Here is a 27,409-nt window from a genome sequence, read left to right on the forward strand (position 1 = left end):
TCAGTTTGCATTTGCATGTGAGTAATTGATGGTCTGTTCCACATCTGCCCCTGGCCTTGTTTTCACTGATGAAATGGAGCTTTTCCATCGTCTTTCCTTGTTGCTGTTATGTGCCATCGAGTCATTTCCGACCCATAGTGACGTTGTCTTAGGAGCGTTAAAAAAAAAAATGTAATGAAGAAGTATGAGCAGAGACTAGGGGACCTGAGATAGAACCCCAAGACCATGATAGGAATTCCAGAAGAAGAGAGAGAAAAACAGCAGATAGAATATTTGAAAAAATGACCAAAAACTTCCCAAATTCGATGTAAGATATGAATTTACATATCTAAGAAGCACAATAAACTCCAAGTAGGAGTCCAAGAAGGAGCTCTGGTAATGTAGTGGTTATGAATTGGGCTGCAAACCTTAAGGTCAGCAGTTCGAAACTACCAGCCGCTCCACAGGAGAAAGATGAGGCTTTCTGCTCCCATAAAGATTTACAGCCTTGGAAACCCTGTACAGGGTTGCAATGGGTCGGAACCTACTCGATGGCACTTAACAACAACAACAGGAGTCCAGAGTTAGCACTGTTAGATAAAGCACTAGACCAAAAGGTTAGTTTGAACCACAAGGTCAGCGGTTCAAACTCACCAGCCACTCCTTGGTTGCTGTGAGTAGGAACCTACTCGACAGCACTTAACACAATAACAACAGGATAAACTCAAAGAGAGACACACCAAGGTACATTATATTCAAACTGTCAAAAACTAAAGACAGAAAAGGTTTGGAAAGCAGTATCAGCAATTGTTCACACATGATGGATTCTCAGGAGAATGAATAGACATTTTCTCATCAGAAACCTCAGAGACCAGAAGCTAATTGCTGTTGTTAAGTGCCGTTGAGTTGGTTCCAACCCAGGGTTTACGAGGAGTGGCTGGTGAGCTTGAACCGCCACCTTGTGGTTCAAACCGACTTTTCAGTCCAGCGCATTAACCCACAGCACCACACCAGAACTCCAGAAGATAGTAGGAAGGCATATTTAAATTGCTGAAAATTGAAACTGTCATCTAAATTTGTATCTGGCAAAATATCCTTCAAAAGTGACGGAGAAATTAAGACATCCCCAAGTGAACGAAAGCCTTCAGTTTCTCTTCCTGTAAAATAGGAATAGCGCTCTCTCCCGCTGTCCCTGTGAAGCTAAATTAAAGGCTTAAGTGGTGCACAGTAAGTGTTACCAAGTGCTAATGCTCTTTCCAGAGTCCTGGTGTGGCACTGTAGGATAAACACTGGACTAACACCAAGGTTGGTGGTCTAAACCCACCAGCCACTCCTTAGAAACCCTATACAAGGTTGCTGTCAGACCTGACTCCATGGCAGGTAGCAAAAGTGCTCTTTCTAAAAGAGCTGGCTGGGTTGCCTGGGGGTTGGGGCCTATCACTGTGACCCCTTGAGGGTACTGACAGTCCTGTTCTGTTTCTGCCAGTGGAGCCGGCTCCGCCCACCCTTACCTTCGCCCGCATAAAGGAGATTCTCAGCATCAATGCCACATACCAGCTGCCCCCGTGCATGCCCTCAGTAGATCTAGAGTATGAGGTGCAATTCTGGAAGGAGGGGACCGGGAACAAGGTGAGAAACCCCTTTTCCTGCTCCAAGACTGGACCCCCTCACCCCCTCAGCCCAAGCCTGCTCTTTCCTTAGGAAGCCTCCCCAGTTATCCTCACTCCCAGCCCAGCTGAGCTCCTGCTAGTCACAGCTCAGTGGCTGGGATCTGAGAATGTCACATTGAAAACAACGATCATCAGGGCCCACCCACTAGAGATCCAGGGGCCAGCTGTGACTTGTGTGCCGTGTGACTGGCTTGTGGGCCCTTGCTCTCCTCCCTCAGAGAGGCCACTGAAAGTCATAGGGGTATCAACCCAGCTGTTTCTATCTGTTTTAATTATGCAATCCCCCCTTTTTACCCCCAATAAAAGCTGGCAGAATAAGGGTGAGCTGCAGAAGGCCTATTGCCAAATCACTAGATTCATTTCAGAAAAATCAGAAAATACAGATAAGCTCCCAAAAGACAAACAAACGTACCCAGAGATGGCCACTAAGATCACTTTGGTGCACACCCAGTTCCAGACTTATTTCCTGGACGTGTGTGTGTATGTGTGTTTTAATGGCAGGGGTCAGCAAACTTTTTCTGTGAAAGACCAGGTAATAAATACTTTTAGTTTTTGCAAGCTAGATAGTCTCCATTATAATTCCTCAGCTCTGCAGTACATCACATTTAACCAATGAGCCGTAGACTCCATGTGAACAGATCAGCTTGGTTATGTGTGGCCTGTAGGATCAGCACTGTACTGTGAACCACAAGGTCAGCATTTCAAACCTACTAGCTGCTCCACGTAAACCCTATACAGCATCGCTATGAGTCAGAACCGACTCAATGGCACTTAAAAGCAAAGACACGTTCTAATAAAAATTTAATTTACAGAAACAGATGGTGGGATAGGTATGGCCTATAGACCATAGTTTTCTGACCCCTGATTTATGAAATTACCACCATTATACTGTTTTATAGCCTGCTTTGGGAGCTCGGTGGCTCTGTTCGATAGACACTGGACTGCAAGCCATGAGGTCTAGAGTTTCAGTCCACCAGCTATTCTGCAGAAGAAAGAGGAGGCTTTCTGCTCCATTAAAGATTGACAGCCTCAGAAATCCTACATAGGGTTGTTAGGAGTCAGACTCAACTCGATGGCATGTAACAACACCAATATAGCCTGTTTTACACAATTAACAACAACAATATAGCCTGTTTTGCACAATTAACATTCTATCCTAAACATCTTGAGGTATGTTTGTTTATATAATGTAATAGGAAAGGGTGGCAGCAGTTCCATTGCAGGGCTATGTGTGAATTCATTTTTATGAAATGTCCCCTTCTTGTTGAACATTAAAGTCATATCCAATTTTCCCTGCTCTTTGTTTCTAGATGAGTTCTTGATCTTTTTGAGCCTCGACTTAGCCAAAAGTAAACATGAGTAAACAGGTTTTGTTGTTTCCAGGTGCCATCGAGTCGGTTCCAACTCATAGTGACTTTGTGCACAACAGAACGAAACACTGCCCAGTCCTGCCTTAGCCTCACAATAGCTTTCATGCTTGAACCCATTTCTGCTGCCATTGGGCCAGTCAATTCTCATTGGAGGCTCCCTCTTTTTAACTGACCCTCCACTTTACCAAGCACAGTGTCCTTCTCCAGGGACTGGTCCCTTCTGTTAATAGGTCCAAAGTATGAGAGATAGAGAAACTCTCACCATCCTGACTTCTAAACAGCATTCTGGCTATACTTCTTCCAACACAGATTGTTTGTTCTTTTGGTCATCCATGGTACCTTTAATAGTCTTCTCCAACACAATAACTCCAATGTATCAATTCTTCTACGATCTTTCTTATTCCTTGTCTAACTTTCACATGCATATGAGGCTGTTGAAAATACCATGGTTTGGGTCAGACTTACCTTCATCCTCAATCTGGTATCTTTGCTTCTGAATACTTTAAAGAGGTCTTGTGCAGCAGATTTGCCTAATGCAATACATCATTTGATTTCTTGACTGCTGCTTCCATGAGCGTTGATGGTGGATCCAAGCAAAATGTAGTCTTTGACAACTTCAATCTTTTCTCCATTTATCATATTATTCATTGGTCCAGTGGTGAGGATTTTTGTTTCTCTACACCTTCACAATAGGGGGCCATTGTAAAGATAAAGCCTCTGGAAACTGCTAGATAAGTCTGATCCATGTATTACATATCACAGATGGTGCATCTAATGAACTCAACTTTGTAAGCCCCGCACATACACACACATACATTCAACATTCATTCAGAAAACATTTACTCAACTGCCTTTCCCATTTCTGTACAGTCTGGTTCAGGGGCTAATCATAAATATTTTCAACTTTGCAGGCCATAAGGAGCCCTGATGGCTCTATGGTTAAAGCATTCAGCTGCTAACCAGAAGGTCAGCAGTTCAAACCCTCCAGCCACTCTCTGAGAGAACGATGTGGCAGTCTGCTTCTGTAAATGACATGGTAGACACCACTGGAAACCCATGGGAGCGTTTTTGCTCTGTCCTGCAGTGTTTCCATGAGTCAGAATCACCTCAAAAGCAATGTGCTTGGTTGGTTATTTTCTGTTTGGTCTTGGTTTGCAGGCCATGTGATTGTTGTTGTTGCTAAGTGTTGTCAAGTCGGTTCCAACTCATAGCAGCCCTGTATTGGGTTTCCACAGAGCGGCTGGTGGCTTTGAACTGCCGACCTTGTGGTTCAAACTGACCTTGGGGTCCAGCGCATCATCCTGCAGCACCACACCAGGACTCCAAATAGTTTCTGTCATAACTACTCTACTGTGCCATTGTAGCACAAAAGGACCCATTAACCAGTTACCTGCAAGTCACTTTTGACTTATGGCAACCCCTTAGAGTTTTTCAGGTTGTGACCTTGTGGAAGCAAATCACTAGGACTTTTCCGAGGTACCTGCCTTTCATTGAGTACTTAATCATTTGCACCCCACCTAGGGACTCCAAAGGCAGTACAGACATGTGTCTTTTATGTATTTCAGTAACATTGCTTACAGAGACAGGTGGCACATCAGAGTGTGTGCTGACCCCTGTCCTTGTTCCTTCTGTCATCTGCTGACCCAGTGTTCACACTCCTGCTCTCCTGTGTATTGGAGGCCCCTGGGATACAGAGCTGCTGCCGGCGTGGTCTCTGCCTTTTAGACAAGCACCAGCCAATGGAAATACAATGCAAGTCATAGATGTGATTCTAAATTTGCTAGTAGTCCCAGAGTGGTGCTATAGTGGACTGTAACCACTAAGTCAGTGGTTCAAACCCACCAGCCACTCCTCAGAAACTTATGCAGAGTCGCTGTGAGTCGGGACCAATTCAACAGCACTTAACAATAAGTAGCCATAGTAAGTAAAAAGAAACAGGTGGTTCAAGTTTAATAATCATTGTTGTTAAATATGCTGTCGAGTAGGTTCCAACTCACAGTGACCCTGTATAGGGTTTCCGAGGCTGTAAATCTTTATGGGAGCAGAAAGCCTCATCTTTCTCATGCAGAGTGGCTGGTGGACATGAACTGTGTGCTTTATGGTTGGCATTCCAGTGCTTATCATATGAAGCCATTGCACTCCCTTCAGAGACTTAAAAGTGAAAACAAGAATGTGAACAATTTCCATCATTTTTATATTAACCATAAAAATTACAGAAATGGTTCATTCTTGTTTTATCATTCATTCTTGTTTTCAATTAGTCCTTGAAATCTGGTGAGCATTTCACACTCTTCTCAGTCTGGACCAGGTGCATATCAAGTGCTCAGTAGACACTGGTGTGGCACAGTAGGATAAGCACGTGACCTCAAAGTCAATTTGAACCTCATGGTCGGCAGTTCAAAGTCACCAAACGCTCCTAGGAAACCCTATACAGGGTCGCGGTGAGTCAGAACCGACTCAAGAAGTCATATGTGGCCTGTGGCGACTCTATTGGACAGGGCAGCCCTAGCATTTCCTCTACCTGACTGGTCTCCCAGTAGATTGGAGCCTCTGATATAAAATCCCAGAGAACCTGCCATCAGAGTGAGGGAGCAGGAATGAGGTGCAGAGGGTCAGAAGGCCCTGGTGGGGACCCACCTGATCAGCAGAGTTCATTTGAACCCAGGTCATCCGTACTTCAAGACTCAGCTGGAAAACCAGGCAGTGTTCGGAAGTGTTCTCTTCTGTTGGACTGCTAACGCAGAAAAAAGAAGGTTGGGACGGGGATGTCCCAGTTGTACCCTGCCTGCTAGCCCCACCCCAGCCTGACCAAACAGTCAACCCCTAGAGGCTCTACTCACTTGCCTGTCTCTTCAAACAGACCCGATTTCCAGCCATGTCCCACAACCAGCCAGTCCAGATCCTCATCCAACCAGCTACAAGAGGGTACCACTGCCTCAGCGCCAGAACGGTCTATTACTTCATTACCCGCAAATACAGCGAGTTCTCCAAGCCTATCTGCTTCCCCCTGGAGGCCCCAGGTGGGTACACAGTGGTACCGTGGAAAAGCTCCTTCCTGGGTCTCAGGAGCTCCATGATGTGTAGTTCAGAGAGTGAGTACTTGAGACACTTCCTTAGATTAAAATCCAGATTTCCAGCACACTCATGTGGTGCCTTTGGCCAGTTTATAGACCTTTCTGAAGCTTGGTTTCTGCAATATGCATTCACCAATGGTGACGGAATGCTGCACAATGAAACGAGACGCTGACCAGTCCTGAACCATCCCCATGATCGGCTGTGGGTCTGACTGTTGTGATCCATGAAGTCTTCCCTGGCTGATTTTTAGAAGTCGGTCACCAGACCTCTCTTCCTAGTCCACGTTAATCTAGAAGCTCTGCTGAAACCTGGTCAGCTTTGTAGCAGCACTTAAGCCTCCACTGGCCAGGAATTGAACTTGGGTCTCCCATATGGAAGGCGAGAATTCTGCCAGGGAACCACCACTGCCCTCCGGTGCTCTGATCCTTATGCGGATGAACTCGGAGCGGGTTTGTGAGGCGCTCGGCACAAATGCAGGTGATCAGTGTGAGCCAGCGTTGTGACTCATTCGTTACTGTTTCCTTCCTTAGGAATCAGCTGGCCATTCCTGGTACTGTTGCTACTACTGCTGCCATTGCTGTTGGTCACTGCCATAGGGGGTCCAATCTGGAGGAGCTTCAGGGGGAACCCCTGGTTTCAGCAGGGAAAGATGCCACAGGCCCTGGTATGTCTAGTCTCCGGGAGATGACAGGGTGTAAGGAAGTGGAACTAGATTTACAAATAGTTACAATAGACTATCAAGATGGTCAAGATAGCAAAACTCTCCTGTTTTTGTGTCTGAATATCCACCATTAGTAATTCATTCCTTTGGCATCTCATTAAGATAGCCAACATGCCTAGCTGGGTGAAGTGCTCCTTAGTTCAATCACCTCACCTCTGCTAAGGATGTGTCAGGTGCCCAGAGCAGATTGGCACTCAGGAGAGAAGCCGAGAAGGGGGAAGTGAAGAGTGGGGCCCAAAGGGGAAGTCTTCAAAAAGCCCAGCGTTTAGTTCACAGTTTAACCAAGGATCTCAGAATTCTCTCACCTGGCTGCTGACTTGCTTTGAATCTGGGGAACCCTTGAGAAGTCAAACAGGTCAGACTTGTTTTTTCAAGAGCCTAGTAAGTAAAGCTTGGCCATAGTTGAGGATCCCTGGGTAGTGGGGTTGAGGGGATGGGGCTTTGAGGATGGATTTGGGGATGCCCCTGTACCACGCAGTATTTTCAAGGTTTCTGGCTCCAGGACCTATGGGAAACCCCATTGACTGCCCAGTAACTGTGTGGTCGACATGTCTAGGCCCTGTCCCTCTCCCCTCAACCATCCCGTTACAGTTTCCTGGGTTCATTCAATGGCTGCTAGAGCCACTGTGGGTTAATGCATCAGACTGCAAAGTCGGTTTGAAGTGCAAGGTCAGTGGTTCAAGCTCACCAGCTGCTCCTTGGAAACCCTATACAGGGTCACTATGGGTTTGGAACTGACTTGATGGCACTTCACAACAAAAGAATCCACATGTGGCAGGGACTTAGCACCCCCACCACCATGCCTCCCCTGTCCTTCCTCCAAAGACTAACAGAAGCTGGGGATAAACACCCCAGGCCCCCAGCCCCCAGATAGGTAGTTCTGGAGGAGGTGTTCTGCAGTGGCTCCCTGGGCTCCCAGCTGTCCAGAAGTGGGGATTGGGTTCGTGACCCCTTTGTTGGCTGCTTTTGTGTTTCCTGGATCCCTCCCAAAGAAACTGCATCTGAATCCTTGCCACAGAGTCTGTTCCCAGACCTGAAAAGTCAGGGCAAATGTCATGCTTTAAGAAAACGTCAATGTTCTGCTCTTCTCTCCCCTCCCCACATCAGGACTTTTCTGGATACACACACCCCACGACAACCTTACAGCCCAGTATCCCCGAGTCCCCAGAGAGCTTGATCCTCTGTCCCCAGAAGGAACTCATCAGAAGGGTCCGACCAACTGCTGGAGTCAAGACTCAAGCCACCGTGCAGGCAGGCTCTGATACTGAGGAGGAAGACACCGAGGAGGTCAGCTCTCAGCCCTACATTAAGTCAGCCTCCTTCCTGGGCCAGAGACACCAGAATCCACAGTGCCCTAAGGCCGATGGAGTGGACCTAGGGGCTCCCCAGACTCTGGTCCAGGTCAGAGGCTCATCTGCTTGGGATTCTTCAGACAGAAGCTGGCCTAGCACTGTGGATTCGGCCTTCTGGGATGGGGCTGAGACCGCCTGCTATTTGGTCAAGAAGGACCCAGGGAAGCAGGTGGCTGAGGATGGTCACTGGGAGCCTCTCCCACGACCTCAGTTCTCCAAGGACTCTGCTTCCTTGGCAGAGCCATCCAAAAACGACCTCTCCTCTTGGACTACTTGGGGCTCCACACCAGCAGAACCGAATCTGATCCTCAGGGAGCCTCTGGTTTCTCTTGGGACACTGACCTTCTGTTGGGACAGCAGCCCAGAAGAGGAGGAAGAGGAAAGTGGGGAGGAATGGGACACTGAGGACAGTGGTGCTGGCAGCTGCAGGGCTGAGAGCTCCCAGAGGATTGAGGGCAGGGGTGAGCTACTCGGACATTACATGGCCAGGTGAGCTGCCCCTGCTTCCGCACCGGGTCTGGGGCTGCTGCCTTTCCCAAGGCACCGGAAGACACGGCACCTCTGGGCACCCAACATGAACCAGGTGAGGACAGGCCACAGTGGCCATCGAGGACTGGCACAACTGAGTGGCTGTATGGAATTAATGGGGGGGTGCTGGTCTTGCTGGAGTCACGTCTGGTCTCTCTGAACCCCGTGCTGTCCTCCAGCACCCTTTCTTCCTCCTCCCCCACTGAGTCTCCCAGTTCAGCAGTCTCCTAGGAAGAGAAAGAAAAATCCAGTGGGCCCATGGTGTTGAAATGGAGGGATAAGAGTGCTTACATTCAAATCCCAGCTCTGCCATTTTCCTTTCCTCTCGGAAACTCAGTTTCTTCATCTGTGATACCACCCGCATGTGGTGAAGGCTCAGGAAGATCTCAGGTGTATGTAGCAGGGGTCTGCCATGTCAGGGGGATTCAGAGGAGAACCCTGGGCATCTCCAACCTGTGGCCCCCAAACTCGCTGTGACCAGAAGCATTCACTTCTAGTCTCACTTCTAGTCTACTGCCTTCTGCCTCCCCTTCCTGTTCCCTGCTTCCTGGTCCAGAAACAGCTCTCAGAAGCCAGAGCCCCACCCAGGAGGAGGAAGGACAGACTGGAACCCTGGTGCTGACAGGCTGTGACTCAGGACAAGCTCCCAGGGAAATGTCCAGAGCTAGGCTGTTGCTCTTCCGGGGCCACCAGCAGAGCTGTGATGATCATTCAGAATAACTAAAAGTTACCGTCACAGGATAGTGAGTTACATGGTGGACTGCTAATCTCAAAGTCAGCAGTTCAAACCTACCAGTTGCTTCGTAAGAAAAAAATGAGGATCTCTGCTCCCATAAAGATTTATAGCCTCAAAAACTCAATACAGGGTCACTATGAGTCGGAAGAGACTCCATGGCACATAACCACCACCACTGTTGTCTTTAACTTTTTAATTTTTGAGGTAAAATCCATACAACAAAATTAATCATTACCCTTTTTTTGGTTTTGTTATTAAAGTGAACAATTCAGTGACATTTAGTGTCTTCACAATATTGTGCAACAACCTCCTCTGTCTAGTTCCAAGACAGCTTTATTAGTCTAAGAGGAAATTCCATACTCCATATTCCTTTGAAAGGCACTCTGGTAACATGGTTACGAATCAGGCTGCTAACCTCAAGGTCAGCAGTTTGAAACTACCAGCTGTTCCCTGGAAGAAAGATGAGGCTTTCTGCTTCTGTCAAGATTTACAGCCTTGGAAACCCTGTGCAGGGTCACTATGAGTCCGAAAGAATCTAAGGTACGTAACAACAACATATTCCTTTGAAGAATTACTTTCAAAGCTTCCGATTTCTGCTAGAGGCCAGGGTGTTAAGTAATTATAAATTCCAGGTCCTTTATATTTTATTAAATGGAACAACACCAAAAAACAGTGGAAAGCATTAGAAAAGACTGGTCATCAGTATAATTTGTTGTGGCATTTCCTGTTCATGAAGTCCTTTCGTATTCACACGGGCTGGGCTGTGGCTGTGTAGTGCCTTAGGTTAAAGCAACTTTAACCTAAGCTGAGACTTTGCATTGTTATGGTTGTTGTCAAGTGCTGTGGTGCAGGTTCTGACTTATATCAACCCTGTGTAGGGTTTCTGAGGCTACAAATCTTTGCAGGGGCAGAAAACCTTGTTTGTCACCCACGGAGCTGCTGGTGGACTTGAACCGTTAACTTTGTGGCTTGCAAGCTACATGCTTGTGCTCCAGAGCCACCACGATCTCTATATTGTTAGATAGCTGTATTTATTTCATCTTAATTTTTCTATTTTCTAATGTATTTAAATATTGTCCTGATGTTTGTTGATAGTTTCCCTAAACTGTTTTTAATAAAAGCTCTGAATTTAAAAAAAAAAAAAAAAAATTTTTATGTGTGTTAAAAAGGTACAACTGAAGAGAAAAATGTGTGCTCTTATTTTTCAGATTTCTCTTCACTTAGCTAGGACACCTAGCTGTTAAGTCCACAGAAGTCTTGGGTTGGGTTTCCAGAAGCTGACTCAGAGACAAGGATTGTGGGTTAAACATGTCACGGGAACTGGGATTCCAGGAAGCATGGGGGAGGGAAGTGGGGAAGTGAGCCCATCAAACACCCCATGTTATGGGCACCTGGGACTCAATCCCCTTAGGGAACTTTGAGAGTCAGTATGAGGCAGTCTCCAGGTTTGTCCCCACAGCCATGGGCAGGAGCTGGAACCACCCTGGCATCTCCACCAGCTGCAGCTCTGCTCCATGGAGGGTACTACCAAACAGCCTGTGCAGCTGGTCTTGCAAACCCAAATGCACTGCAGCAGCTCTCTATTGAGGAGAGACTCCCAGGGCCACTGGTAACTGCGCAGTGCTTGCAGATTGTCACCTCCTACTAGTACCAGGGCCAATCTGCTATGACCATATCTCCCATTTTGAGGAACAGGTAATCCCAGTCTACAGACAATACTAGGTTAGGGTCACTGTACAAAAACAACCAAGATGAGTAATGGAGCACTCTGGTTCCAAAGGCCAAGCTGTAGCCCAGCCTTTGGTTTCTCTGCAGCTGCCCTTGCCTCCTGGTAATAAATTCTACATTTAAGCCAACTCCCTGGATCTTCTGACTTGGCTAGCTCACAAAGACAAAGAGACAGTGAACACTGTGACTTAATGGTTAAGGTTCAGGGATGTGGCACTGTAGGATAAGGACTGAACTGAGTGAGAACTACAAGGTTGTAGGTTCAAACCCACCAGCACTCCTTGGCGACCCTATACACAGTTGCTGTGAGCCAGCACGGACTCCATGGAGCCTAACAACATCTGCTTCATGAATGGATGTCGAGTATGGAGTTCTTTTGCAGAAAATGGGGCAGTACTTTTTTCTCCCGGCCATGCAACCTGCCCTGACCTTCCATGTCAGGTAACTCTCTTAGCCTGTGTGCTACCACCTTCTGGACAGTGATGGAATGTCAGAGCTGTCCCTGTCCCTCACTAGAACAGTACTCAGGAGCTGGAAGAGGGGAGGATTCCAATCATGGATGCTACATTCTGAAAACTCCTTTAGGGAAGGGACTGTTTTTACTCCTGGCACCAGAGCTTAGCATGAATGGAGGTTTAGTATTAAATAAATGGGGGTGGGGGTGGGGAATGAATAAGTGAATGGAAGAATTTGGGTCAATGAAAAGATGAATGAGGTCCCTAGATGGCACAAATGGTTTGCATTAACCTAAATGGTGGTGGTTTGAACTCACTTAGAGGTAACTCAGAAGAAAGGTCTGGTGAAAAAAGTGACACCAGGTATCTCTCTCACAACACTCAACTTCTCTACTGGGTTCAAGAATTCATTGCAGTGGCCGCACAGAACTCAGACAATACTTAGAGTTTCGGAGTTTATTAAGGAAGTTAACAGGTTACAATACAGGTTAGAAATTGTGGTTGTTAAGTGTCATCGAGTTGGTTCCAACTCATAGCGACCCAGGCTCAGTTGTTCCAGTCAAGACAGTCTTGCCTCAGCCATGCCCATAGGCAGGCCTCTGCCAATGTTACAGAACTCTTTGAGGGCGGCTAACAAATGTCCGAAGGCACACCTCTCTACCACAAACCTCGGCCTGAAGGCATTCAGCTTTAGGTCAATTAAATGCCTTATTGTTGTTAAGTGCCAGTAAGTCAGTTCCGACCCATAGTGACCCTGTATAGGGTTTCCAAGGAACGACTGGTGAGCTTGAACTGCCAACCTTGCAGTTCAAACGGCTTTGCAGTCTGGTGCATTAATCCACAGTGCCACACCAGGACCCAGAGACACACTATTCTGCGAGGATGCTTCCCACCCAAAGGCACTCAGCTTAACTTGCTCTGTGGGCTGGGAGGCCCATTGCTCCATCTCGTGCTCTGGATCTGGTTTCTGCTGCTGCTGCTCCTCTACCACTTCTCTAGGGCCACAGTTTTCTGTCCCTGGGTCAAAGAGGTTCAATGCTCAGGGATATCTAGGTCCAAAGGACTTGCTCTACTCCTGGCTCTTTGTTGGTCATGACATTCCCACCTCCTGCTGCTGAGATGGCTCATTTTATACTGTTGTTAACATCCATAGCTCATTATGCCATCCTTTCACCAGCTGCTCCTTGGAAACCCTATACAGGGTTGCTATGGGTCGGAATTGACTCGATGGCATTTAACAACAATCAGAGCTAAAAAAACATTTTTGAGGGACAAAAGGCATTGGAACTACCTGAAAAGAATTCAAGAGAATGATATTTAAGTACTTCCAAATGATTAACAGAAAATTTGAGGAAAACAAGGAGGAATTCAGAAAAGCACTACAGGAACAATCAAGCAAAACATATAAATAATTGGAAATAGTACAAAACCTGCAAATAGAAATCCAGGAGACTAATAAGAACTCAGAAATGGACAATACATTGAAAGGGAAAAGGAGTAGATTTGAATCAAAGGAAGCCTGAATTAGTGAGCTTGAACATAGGTCTCTTAATACTAGTAAGCTAGAAGAACAAAGAAAAAACTCTGAACAAAACCTAAGATTTACATGAGAAAACATGAAGAGAAATAACCTACAGTGATTGAAACTCCAGAACAGGAAGACTCAAAGCAAAATACAGAAAATAAAGTTGAAGAGCTGTTGGAAGAAAATTCCCCTAATGTTAAGAAAGACAAGAAGATAACTACACAAAAAGTTGATCAAACATCAAACGGGATATACCCCAAAAGAAAATCACCAAGACATGTCATAATCAAATTCTCCAAAATCAAAGCTGAGGGGAAAAATCCTGAAAGCAGCTTGGAAAAAAATGAAAAGTTACCTACAAAGGAGAACCAGTTTGCTTGGATCCACCATCAACACTCATGGAAGCAGCAATCAAGACATCAAACAACGTATTGCATTAAGCAGATCTGCTACACAAGACCTCTTTAAATTGTTCAAGAACAAAGATATCAGTCTGAGGACTAATGTGTGTGCCTGACTCACATAGTTTTTTCAATAACCTCATATGCATGTGGATTTCGACAGTGAATAAGGAAGACCATAGAAGAATTGTGCTGAAGAAGAATATCAAAGGCACCATGAACTCTCAAAGAACAAACAAATCTGTGTTAGAGGAGTACAACCAGAATCCTCCTTAAAAGCCAAGATGGCCAGACTTCATGTCTCATACTTCTGACATATTATCAGGAGGGACCAGTTACTGAAAAAGGACATCACTCTTGGTAAAATGAAGGAAGAATGAAAAATAAGGACACATCCAATAAGATGGATTGGCACAGTGGCAGCATCAGCAAAGGGCTCAAACACAGCAGCAACTGTGAGATTGGTACAGGACCGAGTGGTGTTTCGTTCTGTTATACATAGGGCCACTATAGGTCAGAACCCACTTGGTGGCACCTAACAATAACAACAACAAAGTTAAAAAAGCCTACAAGTCTTAAAATAGGGAATCAGAGTTGCCAATTTATAATGAAGACAAACACAAAGCAAAAAGAGGGAAAAAAATATAGTTACAAACTTCTACATAACAGAGGAAGTCTGATAGATTTCTTGATAACACAGACTGTTTTATACTGGGGAAGAACTTAATAAATTATAGGATAACATCAAAGAAAATGAATACACCTTCACATCAAATCAAGTAAAGGGGAAACCATGAAGATTTTGTAAACATTAAAAAAGCAATGAAGAAATTGACAAGAAAATGTGTAAACAAAATGAACTCAGCATGGGAAAATATATGGAATGAGAAAAACAATGGTACCACAAAAATACAGCAGAATGACTGCAATCAATTCATGTGGTGGTCACGTGTCGTCGAGTCGGTTCTGACTCATAGCAACCCTGTACAGAGTTTCCGAAGCTGTAAATCTTTACAGGAGCAGAAAGCCTCATCTTTCTCTTATGGAACAGCTGGTAGTTTTGAACTGATGACCTTGTGGTTCGCAGCCCGATTCATAACCACTATGCTACCAGAGCTCATACCTATCAATAATTAAACTGAACATCCGTGGATTAAATGCATCAGTCAAGAGACAGAGAGTTGAAGAATGTGTAAAAATACAGGATCCTGTTTTCTTATACATTCTGCTACAAGAGACACTTCTTCATGCAAACACAAAAAAAAATTAAAAATCGAAGTATAAAAAAAATTATGCCAAGAATCTTCTGAGGTAGGAAATTTCCACTTGAAAGGACAAGCAGACCAGCCTGGAGCAGCTAGAAGAACAGAAGATACTTCTTGAAAGAAAAACCAGCAGGAAAAATCAAAAATATTAACAGCAGTCTGATTGGCTACTACAAGAACAAGCAAGTTGTGTGCTGAGGAGCCATCCAGACAAGCAGTCAGGTCTCCTCAGGGCAAATCCCTTTCCAAGACTGAGACTCAAGGGGAATACATGAGCAGGCATGTGGTCCTGCTGGTGACCACGCTGGTCTACCAAGAAGTGGAAGTGGGGGGGGGGAAACATCAATGAAGTTGTGAGCTAATTCCAACCATGTTCAATAGACTCCTGTCAACCTGGGTTGAGACATGGTTGGCCAGCAGTATGGCAAGACCTGGGGACTCCTAGGCCCAGGAACAAGGGACACGTCCACAGAGGACTAGAGCTGAGAGTGAAGCATCCAGCTGATATGAAGTGAGGGGAGGTGCACAAGAACACCCATACTTGCAGATAGTACCCACAACACCTGGCTTCAATGGCTGGATGATCAGAACTTGACTAGAGGAAGAAAGAAGAGGAAAAAAAAAAGAGTAATCCACTACAATTTGATGAACTTGACCTTGTTGTTGTTGTTGTTGTTGCCAGGTGCCATCGAGTCAGAACCGACTCACAGCAACCCCATGTACAGCAGAACAAAACAATGTCTGATCCTGGGCCAACCTCACTACCGCTGCCACACTTGACTCCATCAATGATGCCACCTGGCAGATCCATCTCGTTAGGGGTCTTCCTCTTTTTCTCTGACCCTCCACCTTACCCAGCATGACATCCTTCTCCAGCGACTGTTTCCTCCAGACAATATGTCCAAAGTATGAGAGACGAAGCTTAGCCATCCTGACCTCCAAGGAGCACTCTGGCTGCACTTCTTCCAAAACAGATCTATTGGTTCTTTTGGCAGTCCATGACACTTTCAGTATTCTCCTCCAACACCACAACTCCAAGGCATCAATTCTTCTACGATCTTCCTTATTCACTGTCCAGCTTTCGCATCCATATGAGGTTATTGAAAATACCATGGCTTGGGTCAGGCGCACCTTAGTCCTCAAGCTGACATTTCTGCTCTTCAATACTTTAAAAAGTTCCTGTGCAGCAGATTTGCCCAATGCAATACGTTGTCTGATCTCTTAATCTCAGTCAAGGGATCAGATCAGAACTTGACCTATACTTATGGAATTAGTAGCTCAAAAGAGGGGATGAATCTTTACAGTGAGGATCATTCCCACCCCCTCAGTACACAAGGTTGACAGGGATGGGTAACTTAGACATTGGCTACCCAAAATGGGGAGGGCTACAAAGGCAAGAAGTGACTTGCTTACAAGCTTTCAAGAGAGAGTCTAGTTCCAGAGGGTACAGGGGATGGTAGGATCTCCACTGAGTGGTTTCCAACCTTTCTGAACGGGACTGGTGAAAAGAGATGGGGATAAGACTCTTGTGGTTCAACAGTGAATAATGGCTACCAGGACAGACTGTGAGTGTTGCAAATGTAAAGGTAGATGTTTTGTAACAAAAGGAGGGGAGTGGTTGATCTTGCAGTCCAGGAGCAGAGGACCCTGGGACCATCAAGGGATAAGAGCAGAGTGCAGTGACACTAGAGATGGAGGCAGAGACAATGATGTGGAGAGATGGAGCAGCTGGGAACTATGGTCTCAGAGAGGGAGAGGGGTTGTTTGCTGACAGCCGGGAGGCAGACTTGTGGGTTGTACCCTTTGGTTGTTTGAATGGTTGTATATTCCTGAGTGCTTCAGTGTACATCACCCCCCCCCACCCCACCCCCAAAAAAACAGGGAATGTAGGCAAATGCTGTTGACTAATGATGCGTGGAGGGATTGTAATCATTTCAATGAACCGAAATACTATAGGATGAATGTAAAGCTGATGTTCTCCAATGTAAACTATCACTTAATTCACAATAAAACTTAAAAAGAAAAACAAAAAACTATGCCAACCTAATGGAAATCAACAACCAGAAGGAGTGGCAATTAATTAAAAAATTAATCCCTGATCTTTAAGGCAAAACCCAGCATAATCTCATGATTAAAGGGTCAATTGAACAAGAGAACATCACCATAATAAATATAATAAATATCTATACTCCCAATGAAAGAACCTCAAAATACATAAATCAAAGTCTAATGGAACTGAAGAAAGAAATAGACAATTCTACAATAATAGTAGGAGTACAACACTTTTGATAAAGAACAAAACAACTAGAAATAAACTTAATAAAGACATAGAACTAAATGACATAATCAACCACTTGACCTCATAGATTTATACAGAGCACTCAACCCAACAATAAACACAATATACATTCTTTTCCAGTGTACATGGAACATTCCCCAGAACAGACCATATGTTAGGCCACAAAACATGCCTCAATAAATTTAGAAACATTGAAATACTACAGAGCATCTCTTCAGATTATAAGGCCATAAAATTAGAAAGCAACAATAGGAATATCAGGAGTCAAATCAAGTATATGGAAATTGAATCACACCTTGCTTAAAAGCTACTGGGTAATAGAACAAATAAAAAATGAAATTAAAAAATTCCTTGAATCAAATGAGAATGAATACATACCATATCATTGGAACATAGCAAAAGCAGTGCTTAGGGGGCAATTTATATCAATAAATGCACATATTCAAAAAGAAGAAAGAGCCCAAATCAACATAAAACATCTTCACCAATTAGAAAAAGACCTGCAAAGTTAGCCTATAAAAACCCGAATCAAAGAAATAACAGATTAGAGCAGAAATAGATGAATTCGAAAATGGGGAAACAATAGACAGAATCAATCAACAAGACAAGAAGTGGATTCCTTAACAGGATTGATAAGATTGACACACTATTGGCAAGGATAGAGCAGGAGAAAAGGTGGAACAAAACTCAAAATTATTTTCAAAAAAGACCAGATTTACTGGTCAGAAAAAGACTGGAGGAACCCTCAACTACCCTTTAGATCTGAAAGGAACTCACCTCGTGGCCCAATTTTCAGTCAAGCAGTAGATATAGGGGGAGATAACATTAGTAAGGTATGCTCACCATGGAATGGTCAATCATTCCAAAGTGAAGGGCAATATTTACCTAAGAACAAAGTTGAGAAGGGATGGGAAGGAGGGTGGAATGCACAGGAACCACAGGGAGGAAGTGGGATAACTGTTGTTGCAGGGAGGGGATTCCATTCCTTGGGATGAAACAAAGTGTATGATTTGCTGAATGAAAAACTGACGATCTTGTCTGTCAACCTTCACTCAATTCACTATAAAACGTTTAAAAAGCAAATAAAATTGGGATGATCATCTTGAAACAAAAAACAGAGATTGATACTGTTGGCCAGACCCATTCCAGCCCAGGGAGCCCTGCCTCAGAGCATGTGATGATAAAGGACACGGACGTGTGCCAGCTTTTTATAACTTGTCCAGAGTTGGATTTTTCCCTGACTGCCTCCGTAAGTGAGTCAGGAGCGAAGGTGAGGTCCCAAGGTAGGAGTGGCTCTAGTACCCAGTCCTTAGAACACCATCAGCAGGTAGTGAGGGCTGCTTCCCAGGCACCAGCACCTTGGGCAAGTCCAGGGTGTTCTTGCGTGGAATACCCCACCTAATTTGTGGCCACCCGGGAAGCCAGGTTACAATAGGAAACCCAGGGTTTTGCTGAGCCCCAGGACCTTTCACTGATCCCCTCTAAATGACTCTAACCAGACTCAATGGCATTGACTCCACCGAGTCCTGAGGATTGACTATATACAGAAACTACTGCCAAATAAAATTTCTAAGTGAACACTTACACTTGTCTGGTCTCCATCACCACCCATCGCCATCCCCAGGCCTTGACCCCCAGGACCACATATACCTACAAACTCCACTTTGTCCTCGGTTCTTTATTGTGTAACACAAGTGACTCACAGCATGAGACCGCCTCCTTAAAAATCAGGCCAAGGTCAAATCCGCACAGTAGCACCAAGGAGTGAAGACTGTGAATTCCATGTTTCAGATAAGAAAGCTGAGGACCAGAAGGTAACGTGGCTTGCACAGAGGAGGTAGGTAGCAGAGCTAGGATTCAAACCCTGATTTGTCTGTCCTCAAGTCCATATTCTGTTCATGTCACCTGGCTTGCAGGGGACGTACAAAACACTTACCCCAGTTCTGCTATGAGAAGCAGCATCTTTTTAATGTTTTTATGAAGAAGCATGGCTTTATAGGCATCCAGGTATGGCGCTGTAGGATAAGCACTGGGCTGCTAATCTTAAGGTAGGAAGTTCAAACCCACCAACTGCTCCTCGGAAACCCCATGCAGGGTCGCTATTAGTCAGAACCAACTAGACAGCACTTAACAACAACAAGAAGAAGCTTCTAGAACACCTGACCCCAAGAGAACTGGAGTGATAAGCGAGTCAATATATGTTGAGTTGAATTTGTGTTTATGTCACTGACGATAGTCCTGAAGGGGATCCTAAGATGTTAGGGAGTTTCCAGCCCCAAAGTGCCACAGAAACAGAAGTCATTCAAACTCCAAGGGCCCTTATTGTTGTAAAGTGCCATTGAGTCAGTTCTAACTCATAGCAATCCTATACAGGGTTTCTGAGAGGCAACTGGGGAGTTTGAACTGCCAACCTTGCAGTTCAAACCGACCTTGTAGTCAAGTGTTTATCCTACAGTGCCATACCAGGACTCCCAAAGACCCTTGGAGGCCTTCAAAACCACACTCAAAAATGGGTCCAGAGAAGGAATAAAACCTATTCAAGGTCGCCTGGAGTCAGTGGAGTTGGGACCAGACCCAAGTTCCAGACCTGAACCATCTGAACAGTGCCCCCAGTTAATACAGCCCAGAACCTGGAGTCAGATGGCCCCCAGGGTGAGTGTGCTTCTCTGCTTGTCTCCAAGAAGGCCTGGGGTGGAGTGTCCATAGGGCCACTATCACAGTTATGGAGGTCTCATAGATGCTTCCTCCAGGAAGCCTTCCTGTGACTGCCTAACTTGAAAAAAAAACTTATCGTTGCAAAAAAGTACATGACACATTTGCCAATTCCACAGTTTTCAGGTGTACAATTTAATGATATTAATTATATTAATCATGTTGTACAACCCCCAACCATGATTGTTCCCATCACCGTAAATAGAATCTCAAGGCTTCCTAAACAATGGCTGCCTTGTCCCTTTATTCCCCACAGCCCACTAATGAACTTTGGTCTCTACACTTCTGTCTAGTCATACGAGTGAAATCAGGACTTCTTTTAGCCCACTACCTTTTGATGTTCTTGCTGGGAAGGAAGCATTCCTGAATCATTGAACTAATTACCAGTTGCTGGCAACTTAACTCCAACCCATGGCGAGTAGAACTGTGCTTGCTAAGGTGTTCAGCGGTTGCTTTTTCAGAAGTAAAACCACCAGACCTTTCTTCTGAGGCCTTTGTGCCTCCGAACCTTTCAGTAAACAGCTGAATTCATTAAAAAGTGGCACCGCCCAAGAACTCCCTTTGTTATTTTAGGCTATGCTTAGGAAAGTTCCATAGCCAGTATGGTGAAGCCCTGACTGGTTCATCCCATTCAACACTCCTCACTCACTCACTGAGTGTCTGCTCTGGATCAGCTGGTGCTAGACACTGCTGCTACCACAGAGAGCAAGTTACAGCCCTGTCTCAACGTACCATAGCCAGTCTGAAGTAACATGAGACAAGAGAGTGTTGTGTGATCCATGCTAGGATGGAGACACACAGAAACCTAGGGAGTACAGAGCTGCCTCCTGGACAAGTGAATTTGTGAAGAGATCTGAAGGATAAAGAGGAGCCAGACAGGAAGTGGGGATAGAAAGGGTGTCTGTCCTAGGCAGTGAGAACGGCTCATAGGAAGGCTCAGAGACAAGAGAATGCAAGGTGCGTGAGAGAAACAACCATCTGGGCCAGAGTGAATCAGCAGGGTGGACCTGCTACCATAAAGGTCCATCTTCAACATCTGTCTACCAGTGGTCACAGCCTCCCCTTGAATACCCTCGGTAAGCAAGAGGTTTCTTTCTCACCAACTCCTTCTCATCCCAAAGGCAGCCACACCATAATAGAGAGAACTGTTTCTCTTAATCAAGGGAACTCACTTTCTTAGCATGTTCCCCACTGTCCCCAGTTTCCCTGTGTAGAGTTAGTTACACAAAAAGGTTCCAGGCTCTGCTCCGTCTGTGTAACAGCCTCTCGGTTAATTGAAGACAGTGCTCAGCCCTCTCCTGTCCAGACCTGAAGAGTAATATTGGGCAATGCCAAAATGCAGGGCAGATTAGAAGCTCTGTAAGAAATTTTTTTGATTGAGACTACTGTGGACCGGAATTGTCAGAAGTGTGGGCGGCATCCACCTTCCAGGAAGAGAAGCTATCCCCACGGGGCTTTGACAAAGATGTAGTTTGGATAAGATTGAGGAAATGGCATTCCAGGAGAGGAGTCCAGACCAGACAAAGGCATTTCTTTAATAATAATCTATTTTATATATAGGGGAACAATCACTAATGAGGTACACACACCATAAAACTGTCAACCATGGGCAGCATTTACTTAAAAGATAAAATTCCTAAGTGTGGGGAGAGAAGGAGGAATGGAACCAAGAAACAGGAAGGAAGTGAAATTAAGTGGTGTTATATTGAAAGAATTGTAACTGAGATGAAACCAAGTGTGTAATTTGCTGCATGAAAACCTAAAGATTTGCTTTGTAAATCTTCAGTCAATTCACAATAAAAAAAAATTTTTAAATAATAGTAATGGCCTATGTGTTTTGTTCAGTAATCTTGCTTTTTTCTTAATGTAAAATAACATATCTCCAATAAAAAATTTTGAAAAGGCAAATGAACAAAGTGAAGAGAAAAAAATCACCTCTAATTCTACCTCCATCCAGATTGTTATGTTGTTGTTGTTGTTGTTGTTAAGTGCCGTCGAGTCGGCTCCAACCCATAGCGACCCTGTACAGGGTTTCCGAGGGTGTAAATCTTTACAGGAGTAGAAAGCCTCATCTTTCTCCCGCGGAGCCGCTGGTAGTTTCAAACCGCTGACCTTAAGGTTCGCAGCCCGATTCATAACCACTACGCTACCAGAGCTCCTTCCAGATTAAACTCCATTAATATCTTCATATTCTCTTCAAGACTTTTTCTCTATGTGTGTGCATGTGTTTTAACCAGACTTGTACTATACATAGTTTATTCCACACTTCTTTTCATTCAGTAATACATGGTGACTCTTTTCTGGCCACAAAACATTTTTCTCTAGCATTGTTTTGAAGGTTACATTGATCCTTCCTTGGATGAACATGTTGTTGCTGGTGTTAATTGCCATTGAGTTGATTTTGAATCATAGCAACCCTGTATAGGGGTTCTAAGAAAAAGCTGGTATGTTTGAACTGCAGACCTGGCTGTTCAAACCGACCTAGTGGTCCAGTGCTTTGCCACATCAGTGCACACGTATTATCATTCAGCTAACCAAATGTCAGGCATGACGGTTGCTTCCCATTCCACACCACACTTTTTTTTTTTTTTTAAGCTAGTAGAAATGAAATCTGGCTGTTCTTAAATTCATTAAAAGTCCAGGTGTCTTCCTTCTTATGGATTCCTACATAACTCTAGTCCCTCTTGGCTACAGGGCATCTACTTTTTTCATGAAGGTCCTTCCCCTTGGTACTTCCCAAGGTATGCTGACATGTCTACAGCTCTAACAGGATTGTGGCTTATCCTTTGGACTAGTCAGCCATCTTAGTCCAGAAACTGCTACTCTTTTCTCTAAGGTTCCCCTCTTGGCATTTGGTAACCTGTTTCTCTGGGCCATGACATCCCTACTCTATATGTTCCTAGAGTCGTCAAAGGCCCCAAGTCTATCATGGTCCAGTCAGGAGCTCAGAAATCCATGTAGTCTTTCAACCTAAGGGAATTCATTACAAGGGAGTTGGGTATCCACATGATGTAAGAGCTGAGAATCCAATCAGGGACTGGGAGATAGCCCAGAGAGTCACCATAGCAGGAAGCTGCTCAATGACTTAATGGAAAGTATGGGGGAGATAGTATTCCAGATCCCAGAAGCTGGCCACCTGACATGAAACATGGTGAGGGCCAGTTGGCCAGAGGGGCTGTCCAGCAGGCTGGAGTCCCAGAGACACAGTCGTTACTGGGGCTATCACTCAAAGCAGAGAAAAAGGGGGAGAAATACTCTGAGTTTTCTCTTCCAGTCATCCCATCATCCCCCAGTGCTGCTGGTTGACTGGGTCTGTCAAGAAGCAATTGACAAAGCATCCTGGGAAATGTAGTTTCCTGCAGTAGAGAAAAAACTTGGTAAATCATAGCTTAGATATGACTGCTTTATTGAACAAACTACCAAAGGCTCAGAGATGATAGAACACAATTACAACATAGAAAAGACAAACTTAAAGTCCCTTGGATATCATAATGCATTATGTCCAGAAGCCATATCTTCCACATGATCCTTTATGGGCCAACTCTCCTGACATAGGCTTGGCTTGCCCTTTTATGAATGGGGCCAGCCAATCTTTCCCCATGAACAGGGCCCTTTTAACATGTCTCTACCCTAACTAGAGTCCAGGCTCCTTCACCCTTCCCCAGGGCCCAGCAAGGAAAAACCCATTCACCAAATCCCTGTCCCAAAATCCATCCCAGAATCATATTAATCTCTCTAGATGTACACATTGAGCAGTTTGAGAATTCATTGTCCCAAACCAACTACTCACTTGTGGATTTTGTTCCCATCTCTAGCACAGTCGAAAGAATCACTAGTTTGAGACCAGTTTTTTTCTAGCCCGTTATAGATTCTAGACCCCAGGGACCCACAGTACGAGGGCCTAGACACCCCCATCCCCAGCAGTCTCTCAAGGAAAAAACTGTCCCCAGGCCCGTTGTTCAGTATAGGGGGCTTGGATTTGAGGCACCAGGAATAGTAGCAGACTCCCTATAGCTACCACTCCTCCTGCTAAAACAGAGGCAAAGAGTCATAACTTTTCCCTTGCTTCAAGGAACATTCTGGAACATACGTTTTGCTCCCTTGTCCAGCTATTTTCCTCAGGGTTAATTCCCTGGGAATGGAACTGATGGGGTAAAAGATAGGCATGTGTTAAAGGCTTTTGATATTCACTGCCAAATTGCTCCCTGATAAGACTATGTACTATAGTTTGTTACTGCCTTTTCTGCCTCCCAACTCCTTGATAAATCACTGAAGAGTCAGGTGAATCAGGTCCCAGCCACCAGACCAGATAAACAAGCCAGCCTGTCAGTGTTGTGGTGTCTTCTGTAACTAGGAAGGGAACTCCCTTGAATTCCGCCCAGGACCCAGAATTCCAGTGCTGGAGCACACAAGTACCTTTGTACCCCTGCTCCCCACTGGCTCAGGTCCCGCCCTCTCCTTCTGTCCCTGCCCTGTGCTCAGGTAGAGGCAACTGCCAAGGCGGCAAAGCTTCCCCAGCCTCACACTGTGCACAACCCAGAGTGGAGGGCAAGAGAGCGTTCTGTGCTGGGCCGGATGAGGACTCTACTGACCATCCTGGTGGTGGTATCCCTGGCTGGTGAGTACCCACCCACCCTGTGGTCAGGGTTATCTACCCACACCCCACCCAGTCTCAGAACAGCCAGTTCAAGTTTCTTCTCTGCTAGGGCAGAACTGGATGCTAGATTTTCTTGGAAAAACAGATGTCTTGCTCAGGGTGCTGAGGGGAAGAGAGGATATTTCAGAGTCTGGGTTCTTCCAGAAACTCATCTGACCCTCGAGCCGAGAGATGGGGATGGGAAGTAGCTGTCTGTCTGAACTAGGAGTCACAGACCTCCCACCCGGATGGATGAAGAATTGGCCCAGGGGAGGTGGACATCCTCTGGCCCCTCGATCATCCCACTAGAAGTTGTACTATCCATTTCTCTGCTTCTGGCCAGCACTAGCCAGAAAAAGGGAGGCAAGGAGGAACAAGACGGACAAAGCTGGAATTGTGCAATGTCACCATCTCTCTCCTTTCCCCTGTGGGACAACATCCAGCCCCCTTTGCTGGCGTTGTGAGTGGCAAGTTCTACTTTGTTGTTTGTGTTAAGTCCGTCGAGTCAGTTCTGACTCATAGGGTTTTCGAGAAGAGGTTAGCAGTTCAGTGCTTCTTCTACAATACTACACCAGATCTACTATAGTTGTTAAGTGCAGTCAAGTCAGTTTCAACTCATAGCAACACTGTATAGGATTTCCAAGGAACAGCTGGTAGGTTTGAACTGCCAACCTTAATTCCAAACCAAATCCACTGCCAAGTCAATTCCCACTCAGTAACCTTGTATAGAGTTTTTGAGACTATAAAACTTATTGGGATCCGACAGTCCCATCATTCCCCCTTGGAAAGCCTGATTAGCTTCCCAACACTCATCCCACAGCAGCACTAAGTCTTAAAGAGCCAGAGTCCTTTTGAAAACAAGACTAAAGGATATAGTTTTCAAATCCAAAAACGTGGACTTGGAACCAACATTATGGAGAGCTTACAGACAGACATGTGAGTCTCTAAATTGTTTCTGTTCCCCAAAGACATTAAGTGAAATTCAGGGGAACTTCCTCAGGAAGTCAAAGTGTGCTTGAAGTGGGAGGAGGTGTCACCTGCTAGCTCAAGTGCAGGGCTAGGTGGCGCCCAGAGAGGGCTAGGGTTGTCCCCTGTGCTGACTAAACCCACAGCTGCAAGGACCAATGAGCCCAGCCCCCACCACAGCCATGCCAATCTGTTCACCCTGTCACTCAGATCTGTGATGGGCCTGGGAGATTGTATGCGTCCCCAAGAGACCCGGAAACATGGTGTCTTTAGGTTTGCCATATTGCTTAGAAACTTAGAGGCTCCAAGTACTTTAAGATGGACCCCAAAGCCTCAGGAAACTGTTAGGGGTCAAAGTTCACTTAGTCATCCCTGGGTAACATGAAAGGTTAAGTCTAAATGGAAAGTTGGCAGCTTGAACCCACCCAGAAGCATCTCAGAAAAAAGACATGACAATTTGATTACAAGAAGTCACAGACTTGAAAACCCAATGGAGTCCGGCTCTGCTGTGCAGCATATGGGGTTGCCATGAGTAGGAACTGACTTGACAGTAACTATTACAGTCACATTGGGGACCCAGCCTTCCCCTACCCCATATTCTTAAACTGCTTCCAGAGAATATTGAATTGATTTTTGTTTGTTTTTCCTTAGCTTTTCTACTGATTGGCATAAATTTGTTGTTCCACTCAAATATGAAAGTTCCCTTTAATTAAGTCTACGTGGCACTGTGGGTTACTGCACCAGACTGCAAAGCCATTTGAATTGCAAGGTTGGTGGTTCAAGCTCACCAGTCACTCCTCAGAAACCCTATACAGGGTCACTTTGCTGTAGGTCGGAACCGACTCAATGGCACTTAACAATAACAACAACCAGGCTCTAACAGAGGGCTCTTAGGGTTTCAAAATGTAGGGTTTCACCCCAGGAAGCACAGAAATGACATAGGTTGAGGAATGAATGATGGATTTGAGGAAGAAAAGGAGCAAGTCAGGCAGGGGGAGTCCTTACCCCAACAGCCCCTAAAAGAGTAGGACCGACTGAGGTCTGCCCACCCCACTTCAGGAAAATAGGAGTCAACTTCACCCAACCCAGGGGCCTCTGCCTCTGCATCAGCCTCCCTCCAACTCAGACCTCTCTACTCCCCCACCCAGGACACCAACCTTAACCAGTAACCTTTCCCTCTGAAAACCCTAACCCACCACTGGGGGGCTGGGAAGACAGACCACCTCCAGACAGACTTGGCCATCTCTAAAATGCCACCCTCTTCCTCTCTAGTAGGAGGCTCTGGGAAACTTGGAAAACTATAGATTCTGAGAGGAGGTCGTTGTAGGTCTAGCCAGTGAATGTGCAGCATGACTTAATGTCCTAATATTCTTCTTTACCCCACGGGGGCTTCCCAAGCCATGGTCCCTTCCTAGGGGAAGAAGTAAATAACTATCCACGCCTCTTCACTTGGGGTCTGTTGGAGGTCATGGGCATGTTCAGGGACAACACATACACCAAACACACATATACACTCAAGAACCAATTCCACTGGGTCAGCACCTGCTTGTTTCCCAGCCCAGTCAGTCAGGCTCTTTTGAGCATGCTCAGAGACAGCTGCCAGGCCTGGCCTCCATTTTCCTTTCCCTTCTTCCTCACTACAGGTCAAATATGGAGGATGAGGGAGGGAGTTTATAAGTCAAGGGCTCTTGTTTATAGTGAAGATTGCTCCTGAGGTGGCAGCCCTTCTCCTGTCCCTTTCTTGAGGCTCAGACCTTTGATGCCCTTTCTTTGCTATAACAGATGCAGGCCGAAAGAGATGGCCACCAACACTGTCAGGACCATCCTCTCCCTTCCTGTTTCTCCCACCCTGCCAAAGCTGATCCCATTACCAGAGACTCAGGCCAATGAGTTCCCTTCATTTCATAAGAAAGAGTGAACAGGACAGCCTTCCTACCTATACTGTGAATCTCTTGCTTTCTCAGGTCCTACCCTGGTAGTATAGTGGTTAC

The 27,409-nt window shown here is 45.4% G+C and overlaps 2 protein-coding genes across 3 annotated transcripts in view; both read left to right on the top strand.

Moving 5' to 3' along the window:
- IFNLR1 (interferon, lambda receptor 1) overlaps positions 1-8,660 on the top strand; it is a 28,151-nt gene extending 19,491 nt beyond the window's left edge. Inside the window, exons 4-7 of one of the 2 annotated variants that reach the window (XM_006862294.1) lie at positions 1,466-1,608; positions 5,880-6,039; positions 6,625-6,758; positions 7,923-8,660. In XM_006862294.1, the coding sequence (XP_006862356.1) occupies positions 1,466-1,608; positions 5,880-6,039; positions 6,625-6,758; positions 7,923-8,660 (1,175 nt within the window). The remainder of the gene's footprint in view (positions 1-1,465; positions 1,609-5,879; positions 6,040-6,624; positions 6,759-7,922) is intronic. The other variant, XM_006862295.1, reaches the window with a different exon arrangement.
- Positions 8,661-24,391: 15,731 nt separating this feature from the next.
- Positions 24,392-27,409, top strand: part of IL22RA1 (interleukin 22 receptor, alpha 1) — a 23,490-nt gene continuing 20,472 nt past the window's right edge. Inside the window, exon 1 of the mRNA XM_006862397.1 lies at positions 24,392-24,434. Coding sequence (XP_006862459.1) covers positions 24,392-24,434 — 43 coding nt within the window. The remainder of the gene's footprint in view (positions 24,435-27,409) is intronic.

Source organism: Chrysochloris asiatica, unplaced genomic scaffold (genome assembly GCF_000296735.1).
Source record: "Chrysochloris asiatica unplaced genomic scaffold, ChrAsi1.0 scaffold00047, whole genome shotgun sequence".
In the NCBI taxonomy this organism is placed as follows: domain Eukaryota; kingdom Metazoa; phylum Chordata; class Mammalia; order Afrosoricida; family Chrysochloridae; genus Chrysochloris; species Chrysochloris asiatica.